We start from the raw sequence: 17,816 nt of genomic DNA on the forward strand, positions 1-17,816 counted from the left end.
ACATTTACCAACACCTGGTAAATGTGGAGAACATCTACAGGCAACTGGTTCAGCTTTGATCGCTGTGGCTTTAAAGTTCACAGTAAACTCTGACGGCTTGAAGCCGACAGCGGAACCTTTTTCCTGCCAACATGGTGGTGTAAACAACCTGAGTCACATGAAGCCCAGAGCTCTATCTGCACGTATTCATCAGTAAAGAAAAGATTATTATTATACATTAAATTAAATTAAATTAAACGTAAGATTTACGATCATAGTGATTACATCTAGTGCTCAAAATGGACTAAAAATTATAAATACATTAATAAACATCAAATATACCTTTACAGATTCAATCAATGACACTTGCACAGGAGGATCTGTTAAAAATACACAGTGATTTTTCATTAACTATAATGAGAATATTGGCTTTTTACAACATGATCACCTTGAATAAATTGTGATTAAATCAAACACTAAAAAGGCCAAATGTACAACTGTTCATCAGAACACTCTCCTGAATAAATATTAGTTCAGTAAATAAAACAACACTATTAATTGTTGAATTTCATTCCAGAGGTCGCTTTACACACTTTAGAAATTTAAATAATCGATAAAAATGACTCATGTGGGGCATAAACTCAAACTCTGCTGATGTGCTTTTCATTCCACTCGCGTTGACTACAAGAAGTGAAGCAGGAAGATGTTTGCTCTAATCAGAGGATAAAATGTAGGTAAATAATGAGGAAATAAAACCCCCAAAAGACAAATTAGCAACAGTTCAGCAGTGTAAATCCACGTTAGCCATTCAAGGTACAAAATTCTAAAATAAAATAAGAAATTCAAGGAAGGAATATAATCGAAGAAACCTCAACTCTGACCCGGTAAATGAGAATCTACACAGACACAAACACAAAGAAATACGATTAATTATTTTAAAAGAATTTTATCATTGATTCCTGGGTATTTACAAACTGTTAGAGCAGAAAAAAGAAACATCTGTGTTGTCCTAAGTGTCTCAGTGAGCAAACATACAACAGAGCAGCAGCCAGTTCAGTGGAGGAAAGTCTCAGAATGTTAATCGAACAGGAATCAAACCATATTAATGACGAATGTTGTTATTTTTCATGTAAAAAAAAGAAGTGTGAAAGATTGAATTTAAAAGCATTCAGTGATGTTCATGCTCCTGCAGCTCCTGATATTAATGAGAAGGGAGCAAATATAGAAATACATTATACATATAAATGTTCCATATTATATTATTAATATCTTTAAATGAGTTTGTATAGAAAAAAAAAAACCAGACTGAAAATAATCATCAGAATCAAGACATTTTTTCCTTGTTTACAGAATAACGGAAAATAACGGGTACTTACGTTGTAGAAAGTCATCAATCAAACAAACACTGAGTGAGATGATGACGTTGGCATGACATTTATAGTTGTTGCGGTGTGTGTGTGTGTGTGCGTGTGTGGACACACGGTGAACAATGTTGCCAGATCTTGCGAGAGAAACAAGTAACCGGAGCGATGAAACAAGCGACAAAACTTCATCACAATGACCACAAGAGGGACTTTAACCAGTTTTTAACATTGATTCAAGCTCAGCTTGACTTCTTTTTAACTAAACCAGATACAAGTCGGCCCAGCACAAACCGAGTAAACAATGAAAATAGATTTTTTTTTACAAAATGAGGGATTTTCCTTTTTTTTTTAAATTTATACAAGTTGAAGTTTCAAAGAAGGTCTTAAAACCATAAACTTTGGATTTGAATTAGGGTTGTGTAATCACTCTGAAACGATTCCTCGTCAGGGTGTGGTGATGTCACATTCCAGTGCTTTTGTTGTTACATTAGATTACATGTCATTTAGCAGACGCTTTTATCCAAAGCGATTTACAATGGAATTGAGTACAATCAGCCAGGGGTGGAGTCGAACTTGCGACCATTGCGACCATGATGTCTTTCGCACACAGGGTACCGGTCTTAACCACTGAGCCACTCCACCCCCACCCCAATTGTTCTTTCGGCCAATTGGCTGCTCATCACAAGAAACACATGGCTACTTAATATGCAGCCGCTGCTGGAGGCTCCTCCCTGTAACTGCTGTGTTTTTACTGTTGAATAAAAACACATTACAGAAGAACTAAATCATGGCTTTTAAAGCGCAAATCTTTGGCTGTACTTAACAAAGACAGAGGCCGAAAGAAAGACGCCAATCTCACTTCTGCTATGCTAGCGGAATGTATCGCTAACATGTTAGCATTTAAGCTAGTGGACTTTACGGCTAATGCGCTGGCAATTAAGCTAGCGGACATCATCGTCACAACATTTCTCCAGAGTTTATTGGATTATTTAGCAGCCAAAAGAAAGCAGGACATGAGAATAACTGGACTCCTTGAGCCGAGCAGACACAGTAGTTACTTCTGAGATGACGACATGACGCCAGCGGTGAAAAGTCTTATTAACCTCCTGTCTTCTTACGGCGTGACTTTTCATTAATGTCGTTAATATACGTCACATAGTGTTCATTGAAAGTCCCATGCAGGCCATGTTTTTTCATGCTGGACACTGTCTTGTAATAATCCACTCTGTGTTTCAGAACGTTATGTGGCTACATTGTTATTATGCACAGTCAGTAAGTAAATAACTCAAAATGTCCCTCGGCCTACTTGTTGCAGGTTTTTCCATCGCTGGGCACAAATGTTTAATTTAACCAGGCCATTTCAGCGCAGGTTTTTAAAGACCGATTACATGCACAATAAAAGTCAGAGTAAAGTAGAAGGAGACAACATTCTGTTGCTGGAAAAGAACAAACAGCAACATGGCATTGGCTAAAGCGAGAGCTCTAATGCTGCGTTCATACAGGATGCAAATTACTTTAGTGCATTTTTGTGCATGACCAACAATGCCCATTGCGGCGGTCGGCGTGTTTTGGCCTAAAGACAAAAGTAATAAACATTTTTTTTTCATCTGTTGTGGAAACGTCTGCATAGAAGAATCCACCGTCATGTGAGTTTCACCATAAACTTCCTGAGCTCCGTATGGATGAGAACTGCTTCCAGCGATACTTTCGTTAAATTGTAAACTAAACACACCAAACAAAACAATTGAATTGTTTATTATATCGTATTGTTTTTCTATTTTCAAAATACATGTGCTAGCATAGCAGGAGCAACTACAACATAACTTCACAAAGTCCTTTTAGGATTTATTTTCCGTCTTTTGTGTTGTTTAGTGTCAGCACATGTTGAACAGAACAGATCATTTTTCAGGTACTTTCTGAAAGTCTTGTCTCGCAGCCCATAAACCGCTGGACTGATGAGTCGCGGAAGAACGTGAATAAATATTGAGACGGCAAAGCGAACGTCCAGACCTGCTTTTGGGAACAAGGATGTCAGGCCTTCAATGGCTAAATAATGCACATAGGTGAGCATACACAGCAGCAGCTGGAAGCCGTGGAGGAGGACAGTGTTCCTCGCCTTCTTGGCGTCTGTAGCGGCTGCCTTTGCAGTGGTGAGGATCCTGAAGTATGTGTAGAATAGAATGATCCAAACACTGACCATAAATACTTGGTTGACAATGTCTCTCTTCTCTCTAATATAAGGATGTCTGAAAATGTTTGTTAGAAAACAGAAAACTCTAGAATGAAAGAATTCCATAGATTCTGTGGCCAGTGTGACAAATAAGTCTGGGAAGACCACGAGTGAACTCAGCATCCATATCACTCCGATCACAGCGTACGTTTTCTTGACTGTACAGATCCTAGAGTGTCGGAGCGGGAAGCATATGGCGACATAACACTCTACGGCCATGACGGCGAGCGTCAGAGGATTGTTGATGCTTGCACACATACCCATAAGCAGCAGAACTATACAGAAGGAGACATTGAGAGTAAACACGATGTAACTCAGCACATGAAGGAGGGTGAACATGGTCAGGAGGATGATATCGTTGATCACCAGATGGATGTACAGGATGTAGCGAGGGTTCATGTTGAAAACCTGTAATGAAGGACAGAAGTGGTCAGGCTGTGCTCACAATACCCTCTGCTGGACAACTTTGAAGAGTGTGTGATGGTGAAATTGGATGGATATTTTGAACTTAGGCTACACAGTTGGTGTAGTGGTTAGCACTCTTGCCTTTGCAGCAAGAAGACCGGTTCGAGCCGCTGTTGGAACAAGGGCCTTTCTGCAATGAGACTCCCATGTGGAGGATAAAGTGGTAGAAGATGGATGGATGGATTTTAAGCTTGAACACGGTACTAAATATTAAATGCTAAATAAAAGGTGCAATAATGTAACTTCACGGGATAATTTTTTTATGAAATGGTAATGAGGCCCTGGGTTGGAAATATTCAAATTTGCAGAAAATCTATTTCATAAGGAAAGAAAAGTGGTTTGGAAACGGAAATATCTCTAAACGACAGAGGTGGAAAGTAATAAATTACATTTACTCGCATGACTATAAATGATCAGGTTTTTGTGTACTAATTTAATTAATTCATTTTTTGAAAAATATAATTTTACTTTTGCTTCAGTATGTCTTTTTTTGTAAGTATTGTACTTTGCGGTGAATGATGAGGGCAGGTGAGGACAGGTGAATGATGAGGACAGGTGAATTGGCATTAACTAAGCTCCCTGAGTGAGTCAGAAATGTAAAGCATTTGTGACCTTTGACCCATTTTGACTGATAAATTATGTGTTTACGTATTTTATTTTGTCAGCACTTTAATTTGTAAAGGTTTGTCTTTGAAAACAATTAACGTAAGATTTGTGTCTCCTTGTCCTTTTTGCACTAAAGAAAGAACCGTGTTAAACAAGGCACTCTGAGTACATTTTTAAAAAGCTACATTTTTAATTTCACCATTTTTAGGCCAGTACTTTTATTTGACTAGAATATTTAAGGACTGTTTCTACCTCTGCAAAACAAATTGCAACCTCAGGTGATGAGGAAATAAGAATCAAAACAGTGAAAATTAACCAATGACTCTCTGGGGCTTTTACCAATATCCATCAGTGTTCTACCACTTTAACCTCCACATGAGGATCATGCAGGGCACTGGTGCCAATCCCAGCTGACATAGAGCGAAAGACAGGGCACACCCTGGACAAGTCGACAATTTGTACAATTTGTCGAATTGCCAAACCTGCATTTTGTTGTACTGTGGGAGGAAACCGGAGAACCCGGAGAAAACCCATGCACATTCAAACTCCACTTTTACCACTATATGTTTAAAAATGAATTTGTTGTTGTACTGCATTGACATGGACATGGACACAAAGACAAGACTCAGACCTGGTGTTTTGTGAACGTGTGCACCAGGGTGCCGTTGATGTAGTTGATGGAGATGCAGAGAACCACAGTGATCACGTTCTTGATGATGGCCGCCTGTAAAGTGTCCCGGACGACGAGCGTCGTTACATTTGAAAAGTTCATGAGTCTGTCGAGCGGCTTCGTCACACCATCACACCAGAGGCCCCTAATGGTTACATTAAAGACAATTTAAATCATACAAATACTTTTAATAATTTGATGAGTTGGTCTTTTTAACAAAATAATGCAAGTTATGTTTAAATGTAATTTAAACAATTTGATGCCTAAGAAATCTCAAATGGCATAGATGGTGCCAAACTGTGCCAAACTAGAGAACAGCTAGGCAGCTCTTTACTAAAACCTCTGTAATTTTACTCTGCTTCACTTCAGCAGCATCTGACTTTGCACAGCTCATGCCCACATGTTATTTTTAATGGTGATATTTATTTTAAAATGCAATAATTTTTTAGGCAAGGAAAAAAAATCCTTAACTTATCCTGTTTATCATCTGCCTTTACTCTGACACATTGGCATCTACAGTATAGAATAATCTAAAAAGTGTCTTATTAATCAGTGATATTAGTGATCATTTACCAGTTTTTGCAGTTTATAATTGTAATTATAAGGACAACAGAGATCAGAGTAACATTATTTATAAAAGAATATGAAGACACTCAACATTTTCAAAAATGAACTATTAAAGCAAAAAGTGTTCATGTTACAGAGCTCAAGGTTTCCCGTATCACTTGTTTAAAGTACTCAATGTTTAAAACGTGGCCACACGAATAAAATGGTAAAATGTCCAATTTCAAGTGAATTATAATGAAATACAGAAAAAACATTTGTGATGGCTCTGCTGCGTCACATGTCCCAGTGAGCAAACATACATGACAATATTAATCTAACATGTTAATGAGGAATATTATGACAATGCTATCATATTCATATTATCATCATATTAAGTCACAATCTGCTACGTGTGAGAATAAACTGAATAGAATCACACACACACACACAGAATATAATATAGTTAAAACAATAATCATATAATCATAAGATTGTTGACAGAGAAAGAGCTGATACTTACCTTGTGGATCGCCAAGCATCAAAAAATAATGGCATCTTTGACTCTGGATCAGATTTATAGTAGTTACTGTGTGACGGATTCAGGGCTGGTCATGTTTGCTGCCCTTGTGGGCTGTTTCTGCCAAGGGATTATGAACAATAATCTTTTCTTTTTTATATTTGTGTGTTTGTCCTGTATGTACGAGAACATTTCATTGAAACATTTAGTTAAACATATGGCTGGGCAATATATTATTACATCTACAGTGGTATGCAGGAAAATCCCTGCATCGGTTTGTCACTTGCTGACCTTTTGAAGCAGCAACTTAATTTTAACATATGTTATACCTTATGGAAACAGAAACAACTCGGTAGTGAAATCAATTTTATTGGTCCAACAGAAACATTTTTATGTGCATTTAAACAAAAATAGGCATGTGCATAAGTTTGGGCACCCCAAATAAATAATTCCATTAATATTTAGTAGAGCCTCCTTTTGCTGCAAGAACAGCCTGTAGACACCTCCTATAGCCACAGACAAGTCCCTGAAGTCTGGCAGGTGGTATTTTGGCCCATTCCTTCATACAAAACGCCTCCAGTTCAGTCAGGTTTCTTGGCTTCCGTGTGTAGACAGCCTGCTTCAAATCAATCCTAGGATCATTGTCCTGCTGAAAAATCCAACCCCGGCGTAGCTTCAACTTTGTGACCGATTCTTGAACATTCTTGTCAAGAATCTGCTCATACTGAGAGGAATTTATGTGGCCCTCAGCCTTAACAAGGTTTCCAGTCCCTGTGCTATTCACACGGCCCCATAATATGATGGACCCTCCACCAAATTTCACAGTAGGCAATAAGTTCTTGGAATTCAGTGTGTTTTTTTCGCCATGCATACCTACTCTTGTTCTGACCAAATAACTCTATCTTAGTCTCATCTGACAGCAGTATTCTTATCCAAAATGCTTCTGGCTTGTCCAGATGTGCTTTTGCATACCTCATGCGACTCTCCTTGTGACTAACACTCAGGAAAGGCTTTTTGCGCATCACCCTTCCAATGAGTTTTTCCTGGTGCAAAGTATGCTGGATTGTGGAAAGATGAACAACTACACCATCAGTAGCCAGATGTTTTTGTAGTTCTCTGGAGGTGGTCTGTGGCTTGTCTGTGACCATTCTAACTATCCTTCGCCTGTGCCTTGGGCCAAACACTCAAATGTCTACATCTCTATAGAAAATTAAATCTTGTTGCTGTGATCTTCTCTTATAAAGTTAGAGCAAATTATCATGAAATTTTAGAGGGGTGCCCAAACTATTTCATACCACTGTATATAATATCTAAACCTAACATTAGATTTTTCTGCAGAATTTTGACCCAAAGGCAGCATATATAGGCTAAACAGAATGGGGTCCATGAATCGACCCCTGAGGGACTCCACATGTCATAGACACTTAGTCAGAGTCATAACTTCCACAGGTCACAAAATAGAATATAATAGAATAGAATAATCTTTATTGTCATTGTACTGTGTAGGTACACTATAAAATGACTCTGCTGCTCCAAGTAGGACCTAAACCATTCCAGAACTGTTCTGTTAGCCACTGTCAAACCTTTCCCCAAGTGGCCCAGTACAGTCAAACAGTGTTTTGTCCATATTTAACATGACATTATTTACTATTAACCTTCTTTGATGCAATGTTTGCTGTTTTGCTTGGGTTGAGCTAACACCTACGCTAAGTGGTGAATCAGCAAATGTGTACCTCACTTTCTCATCTATGGTGTAGAACGCAAAATACTTCCACACAAAACATTTTGGAGGCTTTGTTGTTAAGATTGACCGCTCAGGAGCAGCAAAACTTCAACGTTGAGAAGTTAACTTCAGATTTAAAGGTAGGGTTGAAGATCTGTTGAAGCATGCTACTTTTTGAATTCAAAAGTCCAAGCCCCTTTCTTCAGACTTCCCTTTGAAGCTACGTCTCCAGAGCACAGGGACGTGCAACAAACATGGTTTCACAAGCACTGCGTAGTTTCTGTAATGCTAATGTTTGTTGGATACTTGTTCAAATGACAACGTGATACCGAAAAACGTAAAGTTAACCTACCTGTCCAGACTAAACAGAGCCACCATGGCATCACTTTCCAGCCCTTTCAGTTGTCGCGATTATTCAAACGCAGCATCGATGTTCACTCTGGTCTTGGTTCGCTCTGCATCAGCATTTTTCTTGGCAGTAACTTTCCCCAAAAAAATCTTTCGTTTGCAACCAACACCTGTTGTTGGCACCTTTTCTGCCATAACGTTGCTGCAACTGTCTTGTATATCGCTGCATTTTTAACAAGCTAAGATAAGCTTGAAGAGTGGTACATGTGGGGGTGGAGATGGCAGTTTTATTGAAGCATCACAATCCAATTAATTTGGTCAGGCCATTAAATGTGATTGGATGGTGTTTTAACAGGCCTGTCCGTTCCACAGGTGACATTTTTCATTTTTGTGACAATGCATTAATTAGTTCAGTTTTGGATTTTAAGCAATACAGTAAAAAAAATGCAAACCTTCCCAGCAAGAGCCGGTGGTTGTTTGATGAGGCTAAGAGGACCATATCATCTGCAAAAAGCAGAGACGAGATCCCCCCGCCACCAAACTCAACACCCTCCACCCCACGGTTGCACCTAGATATTCTGTCCATAGAAGTTATGAACAGAAACGGTGACAAATTGCAGCCCTGGCATATTCCAACCCTCACTGGAAACAGGTTTGACTTACTGCTTACTACGCAAACCAGACTTGCAATCATTCGGTACAGGGACTGCATGGCCCTTAGCAAAGGGTCATCCACCCCTTTCTCCCAGAGCACCCCTGACAGGATGCGGTCATAAACCTTCTCCAGATCCACAAAACACATGTGAACAGATTGGGCAAACTCCCTTGTGTCCTCCAGCACCCTAGCAAGGGTAAAGAGTTGGTCCATGGTTCGACGGTTAGAACCCTAACCCCTTTCTTAAAGATGGGAACCATTGCCCCGTTGACCACGCAATGTTGCAGAGGCGTGTCAGCCAAGACGGTCCCACAACGTCCAAAGTCTGAAGATACCCAGGGCGGATCTCGTTCACCCCCTGGGCTCCACTGCCTAGGAGGTGTTTTTCAGCCGAGTGTGAAGCAATTGGAGTGAGGATCATCACCTCCAAGTCCAAGGTCATGGTTTTCAGCTGGAAAAGGGTGGATTGCCCACTCTGGGTAGAGGGGAGACGTCCTGCCTCAAAAGAACAACATCATGAATACAGGCGGCCAAAATGAGCTTCCGACACAGGGTAGCTGGGCTCAGCCTTAGACATAGGGTGAGGAGCTTGGAACATCTGGGAGGGGCTCAGAGTAGAACCACAGCTCCTCCACGTCGAGAGGAGCCAGCTGAGGTGTTTTTGGGCATCTGATTTGGATGCTTCCTGGACGCCTGGGCAGGTGTTCCAGGCATGTCCTTCTGGGAGGAGACCCTGGGGTCAACCCAGAACAGAATCTCTTAGCTGGCCTGGGAAAAGCCTTGGAATCCCCCCAGAGAAGCTGCTGGTACAAGCGGCACGGGAGGGGGCTCTCTGGGCTTCCTTGCTAAGGCTGCTGCCCCACGAACCGGACCCAGGTAAGCTGAAGATAACAAAACGAAACAGAGTAAAAAATACTCCAGAAAATTATCTCCCACCCTATCTTTAACCATAAGATCATTGTCTTTTTTGCTGATGGATTTAAAGCAGTTCTGTGGAAGGCGGAAGATACTGTACATGCCGAAACAGGTTAACAAGGTAAAGGAAAACACTATTATCTAAAAAAAGAACCAAAAAACCTTAGGATTTAAGCGTGTCCAATGTCAGGCTGCTCTCACTGCGCCCTCTGCTGGTTCAGGCAGTAAATACTTCAGACCATGTGAAGAGCTTTGAGGCTGCACAATTTGTACTCAAGCAAGTTTTAAAGGTTGGAGTTTGAACTTCCACCCCAAGTTTGGCCAGATATCAGAATTTCGGATAAAAATGACAGCTTGCTTGAAACATGGATTACCAGGGTGAGAGTGCCTGATGATAAATGTCCCAAAAACCCAGTGAATGCATGCGTCAGAGTTGTTTTAAGAGATGTGTGTTAAAACTAAACTACTTGACGAGAAATAGAAGAAAAGATGAAGATGAAATTATTTTAATGTCTCATACCGGAGACATTTGCAAGAATACTAATCAGTAAAATTGATTCCTTCCTTTTATTTGTTCAAAGACAAAAAAAAGCAGTTAGAAGCTAAACACCGGGACAAAAGCTCTGTAATCACTGTCACAATGTCTCCACCTGTATTTAATCATATTGTTTTCTATTTTCAAAATACATTTGCTAGCATAGCAGGAGCAACTACAACATGACATCAAAAAGTCATTTTAGGATTTATTTTCTGTCTTTTGTGTTTTTGAGTGTCAGCACATGTTGAACAGAACAGATCATTTTTCAGGTACTTTCTGAAAGTCTTGTCTCGCAGCCCGTAAACCACCGGACTGATGAGTCGTGGAAGAACGTGAATAAATATTGAGACGGCAAAGCGAATGGCCAGACCTGCTTCTGGGAACAAGGATGTCAGGCCTTCAATGGTTAAAAAATGCACATAGGTGAGCATACAAAGCAGCAGCTGGAAGCCGTGGAGGAGGACAGTGTTCCTCGCCTTCTTGGCGTCTGTAGCGGCTGCCTTTGCAGTGGTGAGGATCCTGAAGTATGTGTAGAATAGAATGATCCAAACACTGACCATAAATACTTGGTTGACAATGTCTCTCTTCCCTCTAATATAAGGATGCCTAAAAAGGTTTGTTAGAAAACAGAAAATTCTAGAATGAAAGTATTCCGTGGTTTCTGTGGCCAGTGTGATAAATAAGTCTGGCAAGATTACAAATGAACTCAGCATCCATATCACTCCGATCACAGCGTACGTTTTCTTGACTGTACAGATCCTAGAGTGTTGGAGCGGGAAGCATATGGCGACGTAACACTCTACGGCCATGACGGCGAGCGTCAGAGGATTGTTGGTGGTTGTATACACACTTATAAGCAACAGAACTGTACAGAAGGAGACATTGAGAGTAAACACGATGTAACTCAGCACATGAAGGAGGGTGAACATGGTCAGGAGGATGATATCGTTGATCACCATATGGATGTACAGGATGTAGCGAGGGTTCATGTTGAAAACCTGTAATGAAAGACAGAAGTGGTCAGGCTGTGCTCACAATACCCTCTGCTGGACAACTTTGAAGAGTGTGTGATGGTGATATTGGATGGATATTTTGAACTTAGGCTACACAGTTGGTGTAGTGGTTAGCACTCTTGCCTTTGCAGCAAGAAGACCGGTTCGAGCCGCTGTTGGAACAAGGGCCTTTCTGCAATGATTTTCCATGATCTCCCCGTGTCTGCATGGGTTTTCTCCGGGTTCTCCGGCTTCTTCCCACAGTCCAAAAACATGCAATATGGTGATTATGCAGCCAAGACAGCCCATGTGGAGGATAAAGTGGTAGAAGATGGATGGATGAATGGATTTTGAACTTGAACAGAGTCATACTAAATAAAAGGTGCAATAATGGAACTCCATGGCGTATATTTTTTTATGAAATGGTAATGAGGCCCTGGGTTGGAAATATTTTAAACAAATTTGCAGCATTGGTTCTGTGAAAATATCTTTCATAACGAAAGACAAGTGGTTTGGAAACTGAAATATCTCTAAACGACGAGTTGGAAAGGAATGAATTACATTTTCTTGCGTTACTGTAATTCATCAGGTTTTTGTGTTTTTGTGGACAGATGAATGATCAGGACACGTGAGGACAGGTGAATGATGAGGACAGATGAATGATGAGGACACGTGAGGACAGGTGAATGATGAGGGCAGGTGAATGATTAGGAAAAGTGGGGAAAGCTGAATGATGGGGACAGGTGAATTGGTGTTAAGGTCCCTGAGTGAGTGAGAAATGTAAAGCATTTGTGACCTTTGACCCATTTTGACTGATAAATTATGTGTTTACGTATTTTATTTTGTCAGCACCTTAATTTGTAAAGGTTTGTCTTTGAAAACAATTAACGTAAGATTTGTGTCTCCTTGTCCTTTTTTCACTAAAGAAAGAACCTTGTTAAACAAGGCACTCTGAGTACATTTTTAAAAAGCTAAATTTTTAATTTCACCATTTTTAGACCAGTACTTTTATTTGACAAGAATATTTAAGGACTGTTTCTACCTCTGCAAAACAAATTGCAACCTCAGGTGATGAGGAAATAAGAATCAAAACAGTGAAAATTAACCAATGACTCTCTGGGGCTTTTACCAATATCCATCAGTGTTCTACCACTTTAACCTCCACATGAGGGTCATGCAGGGCACTGGTGCCAATCCCAGCTGACATAGAGCGAAAGACAGGGCACACCCTGGACAAGTCGACAGTGTACAATTTGTCGAATCCCCAAACCTGCATTTTTTTCTACTGTGGGAGGAAACCGGAGAACCCGGAGAAAACCCATGCACATTCAAACTCCCCTTTTTTCTCTACATACTACAAAATGAATTTGTTGTTGCACTGCATTGATATGGACATGGACTCAGACCTGGTGTTTTATGAACGTGTGCACCAGGGTGCCATTGATGTAGTTGATGGAGATGCAGAGAACCACAGTGATCACGTTCTTGATGATGGCCGCCTGTAAAGTGTCCCGGACGACGAGCGTCGTTGCATTTCTGCCCGCATTTGAAAAGTTCATGAGTCTGTCGAGCGGCTTCGTCACACTGTCACACCAGGGGCCCTAATGGTTACATTAAAGACAAACGAGAACAGCATGAGAACAGCATTTCCTTATGCATCATGAATAAGACAGATCATTTTAATCATACAAATACATTTTATAATTTGCGACAAAATTATGCAATTATAAGACAATAAAGCAAATATTTAACATCAGACACGGCATAAATAGAATACGTACTGATGTTTACCTCTTCTGATTTTCAAAATAATGCTTTGAAGCACAGATATAATTCAGTTTAAAGTATGTGTTCATGTATTTATGGTTGAAGGCTGTAGAGAGGGCATCATACAGGGAGCGTTTTCTTTATTTGTCAAGACTTTAACATATACTTGCTAAATCCTAATCTCAATAAAAGTACAGATGAATTTAGTGATAACATGTACAGCACAAGTCTATTTTCCCTGATAACAAGACCGACTAGAAAAGATTCACATTGTGCCTGTTGTTGTTGTTGTTATTCTTGCACAAGGTGCGTAGAACCCTATGGAAACTGAAAGAAATTTCATAAGAAATTTAGTTCTGAAAGTGGTTTGAGGAATGTGCATCAAAAATTGGAAGTGGGCGGGGCTAGAAACTGAAAAAAAAAACTTCCATTAGGTCATCTGATGTCAGGTTTAACATACGTGAACGAAACTTGGTACACATGTTTGTTAGGTTGTAACGATCAAAAAAGTCGATGGCAACTTTTCTGTGAATCCTACAGGAACGCCGCCATCTTGGATTGCATTTTGCACCAATGGTATTTGAACGAACTTGTCCTCGAGCTTTCGTGTGATCATCTTCAAACTTGGTGAGGTCACTGTGGACAAGTTGAGGAGTTTAAGAGGTCAAATAATTTTTTTAAAAGTCACATGTCGTACGAGGGGGGGGGGGGGGGGGGGTTTGCAAAGTTGGCAACACACAACAAAACTCTATGTGATGGAAGGTCTGATCTGAACCAAACTTGCAATGATCGAGGATGGACTGTTGCTGAAGACTTGTATGAAAAAACTGTCAAGTTTGAAAACATCGCCTCCTGGTGGTGACAGAAAATAAACAAAAAAAAGGTTCTTTACGGTTTTGTGAATAACTTTTTCAGAGATTATATCCAACTCAAAAACACTCAAACCACATGGTAGATGCACATGGTGCAAATCCTGGTCTGAACTGAACCAAAATGGGTTCAACCCTAAAGGCAGTGAAATGCCCAAAACAGGAAGTCAACTATAGAGAATTCATTTAAAAAAAAAGAAAGAAAAAGAACAATTGAAGCAGAACACAAATATAAAACATATAAAAAATAAGCTTACTAATATAATAAGAAAGAAGAAAGAAATAAACTAGTGTGAATACCAATTCCAGTAATAAAATATCACAGAAAACAAAATTACACAGGAAGACCACAAATGACTATTGGACTCCAAAATACATGTAATAATAAAAATAAAGAATACCCTATATAGAGAATTCATTTAAAAAAAAAAGAAAGAAAAAGAACAATTGAAGCAGAATACAAATATAAAACATATAAAAAATAAGCTTACTAATATAATAAGAAAGAAGAAAGAAATAAACTAGTGTGAATACCAATTCCAGTAATAAAATATCACAGAAAACAAAATTACACAGGAAGACCACAAATGACTATTGGACTCCAAAATACATGTAATAAAAATAAAGAATACCCTATATAGAGAATTCATTTAAAAAAAGAAAAGAAAAAAAAGAACAATTGAAGCAGAACACAAATATAAAACATATAAAAAATAAGCTTACTTATATAATAAGAAAGAAGAAAGAAAGAAACTAGTGTGAATACCAATTCCAGTAATAAAATATCACAGAAAACAAAATTACACAGGAAGACCACAAATGACTATTGGACTCCAAAATACATGTAATAAAAATAAGGAATACCCTATATAGAGAATTCATTTAAAAAAAGAAAAGAAAAAAGAACAATTGAAGCAGAACACAAATATAAAACATATAAAAAATAAGCTTACTAATAGAATAAGAAAGAAGAAAGAAATAAACTAGTGTGAATACCAATTCCAGTAATAAAATATCACAGAAAACAAAATTACACAGGAAGACCACAAATGACTATTGGACTCCAAAATACATGTAATAAAAATAAAGAATACCCTATATAGAGAATTCATTTAAAAAAAGAAAAGAAAAAAAAGAACAATTGAAGCAGAACACAAATATAAAACATATAAAAAATAAGCTTACTAATATAATAGAAGAAAGAAATAAACTAGAGTACAATGGAATTAACACAAAGGATACATTGAATGTTTTAAATAGTAACAGTATTTTATAGATAATGAAAAATAGTGAATGAAGTAGCCAGTGGATTCAATACATTTTTTGTAACTGTTGAAAACCGTTTTAGGACCAAAAATGTTGTATATTAATGACATATGTAGAGCATCAGATATATTAACATTTGTGTTATTTTCAGATAACACACATATAATGCAGAAAAGGGCCATATAGAGACAAACATAACTCTTAAAAATACAAGGGCTAAAATATCCGCATTGGATTCAGTTCAAAACAGCACAAATAATATTCAAAGCAAGAAATAATTTACTTTCAAATAACATAAAGACGTTGTTCTCAGAGAAACAAGAGGGAAAAATCTCCCTCTACTTGATTAAGCTGACTTTAAGAATGTATAACTTATAATTTCCTTGCATTTGCACACACCAATCCATGATGGTGAATTTTATTTCTGTATTTGACAAACTTAACACACAAGCCAGGAACAGTTTGAAAATCATTCTTAAAATAAGATTATTCTTTGAGGGCAAAACATGCTTACCTACCAATATTATTTTCTTTTAGGGCAAATATTAAGAATAATTTTCCAGATATTGGGTTTATTTGATTTTCTTTAAAATACATTTTTGCAGTGTATTTTTATTGTATTGTATTGTATTTGTATCGTCGCAGCAAGCTTTTCCTTTTTTATTTGAACACAGTGTTCATGTTACAGAGCTCAATATTTTCCCCGACAATGGGTGCATTCACAGTCATCTAAATAAATAAGAGCAGTTGTTTATAAAATGATGAGAATTATGTTTGAATTTAATTTAAGGGCTACAGTTTGTAATTATTTATGTGGAACTTTAATAATGTCGTCACTTATTACTGTGCTTTTTCATATTCCAGCAGAAAAACATTTGCGATAGCTCTGCTGCTTCACGTGTCCCCGTGAGCAAACACACATGAGAACATTACATCATATTCTTAAATTTGCTACACGTGAGAATAAACTGAACATAATCACACATAGATAATATAGTCATAATCATATAATCATAATATTTTCTCCTTGTTGACTGACAAATGGATACTTACCTTGTGGATCGTCACGTATCAAAAAATAATCTAAGGCTGACATCTTTGACTGTTTGTGAGGTATATAGTAGTCACTGTAAATGTCATGGGATTATGAACAATAATCTGTTGTTGCTTTTTTATCTGTGTGTGTGTGTGTGTGTGTGTGCGCCCTTGAGAACATTTCTCAATATATTATTACATCTCTAAAATCAGAATCAACTTTATTGGCCAAGTTTATGCACACAAACAAGGAGTTTGACTTAGTTCCACTTTCCTCTTGGATACAACAAACAAATAAATATATAAACAGAAGAAGAGAATGTTTGTTTACTCTTTTTTGAGCAGAATAATATATAAATATTAAAAGTATACATGGCCAAGTGGTTGGTGTAGTGGTTAGGACTCTTGCCTTTGCATTAAGAAGACCCGGGTTCGAGCAAGGGTCTTCTACATGGAGTTTGCATGTTCTCCCCGTGTGTGCGCGTGGGAGATTAGGTAAATTGGTCACTCTAAATTGACCATTCATTGTCATCTCCACCGTCTTGAGCGGGTTCAGCTCCAGGTGGTTCTGACTGCACCAGTGGACCAACTGGTCCACCTCCTGCCTGTATGTGAACTCGTCATCGTTCTGTATCAGACCAATGACGGCGGTGAAGAGAACACACCCCTGGGGGGCGCTGGTGCTGATGGATTTTGGCAATGATATGAAGCTTTGTAGCCTCACCTGTTGCTGCCTGGAACAGAATGGAACAGAACAGTAAAAAATGCTCCAGAATGATCTCCCACCCTACCTTGAAGTATAACATAAGATCATTGTCTTTTTGTTGATGGATTTTAAGCGTGTCCAATGTTAAGTTGCTCTCACTACGCCTCCTGCTGGCCAAGGTAGTAATTACTTCAGACGGTGTGAGGAGCTTCGAGGCTGTACAATTTGTATTCAAGCAAGTTTTAAATGTAAAGAGTTTGAACTTCTACCCCAAGGTTGACCGGATATCAGAATGTTGAATATAAAATGAAAGCTTGCTTGAAACATGGTCTGATAACTCCTGGTTGGGTTACCTGGGTGAGAGTGTCTGATGTTAAATGTCCCAAAAAATCCAGTAAATGCATGTGTCAGAGTTGTGTAAAGAGATACAGTATGTGTTTAAACTAAACTACTTAGAAGAGAAATAGAAGAAAAGATAAAGATGAAATTATAGTCTCATACCGGAGACATTTGCAAGAATACTAATCAGTAAAATTGATTTCTTCCTTTTATTCCTTCCTTATTTATTTAAGGACAAAAAAGCAGTTGTACTTGAAAACTACACATCGGGACAAAAGCACTACAA

General features: G+C 38.5%; 2 protein-coding genes across 2 annotated transcripts; both read right to left on the reverse strand.

The window, feature by feature from the left end:
- Positions 1-3,168: 3,168 nt before the first annotated feature.
- On the reverse strand, positions 3,169-5,416 carry LOC131460519 (odorant receptor 131-2-like). The gene is made up of 2 exons (XM_058631110.1): positions 5,276-5,416; positions 3,169-3,981 (listed from the first exon to the last, which is right to left on the reverse strand). Exons 1-2 carry the CDS (start codon positions 5,414-5,416, stop codon positions 3,169-3,171), a joined length of 954 nt encoding a protein of 317 aa, XP_058487093.1.
- Positions 5,417-10,656: 5,240 nt separating this feature from the next.
- On the reverse strand, positions 10,657-13,145 carry LOC131461201 (odorant receptor 131-2-like). Its single transcript, XM_058632269.1, has 2 exons — positions 12,955-13,145; positions 10,657-11,554 (listed from the first exon to the last, which is right to left on the reverse strand). The coding sequence occupies exons 1-2, from the start codon at positions 13,105-13,107 to the stop codon at positions 10,742-10,744; spliced, it is 966 nt and encodes a 321-aa protein (XP_058488252.1). The 5' UTR covers positions 13,108-13,145; the 3' UTR covers positions 10,657-10,741.
- Positions 13,146-17,816: the final 4,671 nt, after the last annotated feature.

The sequence above is a fragment of the Solea solea genome, chromosome 6 (genome assembly GCF_958295425.1).
Source record: "Solea solea chromosome 6, fSolSol10.1, whole genome shotgun sequence".
Lineage (NCBI taxonomy): Eukaryota > Metazoa > Chordata > Actinopteri > Pleuronectiformes > Soleidae > Solea > Solea solea.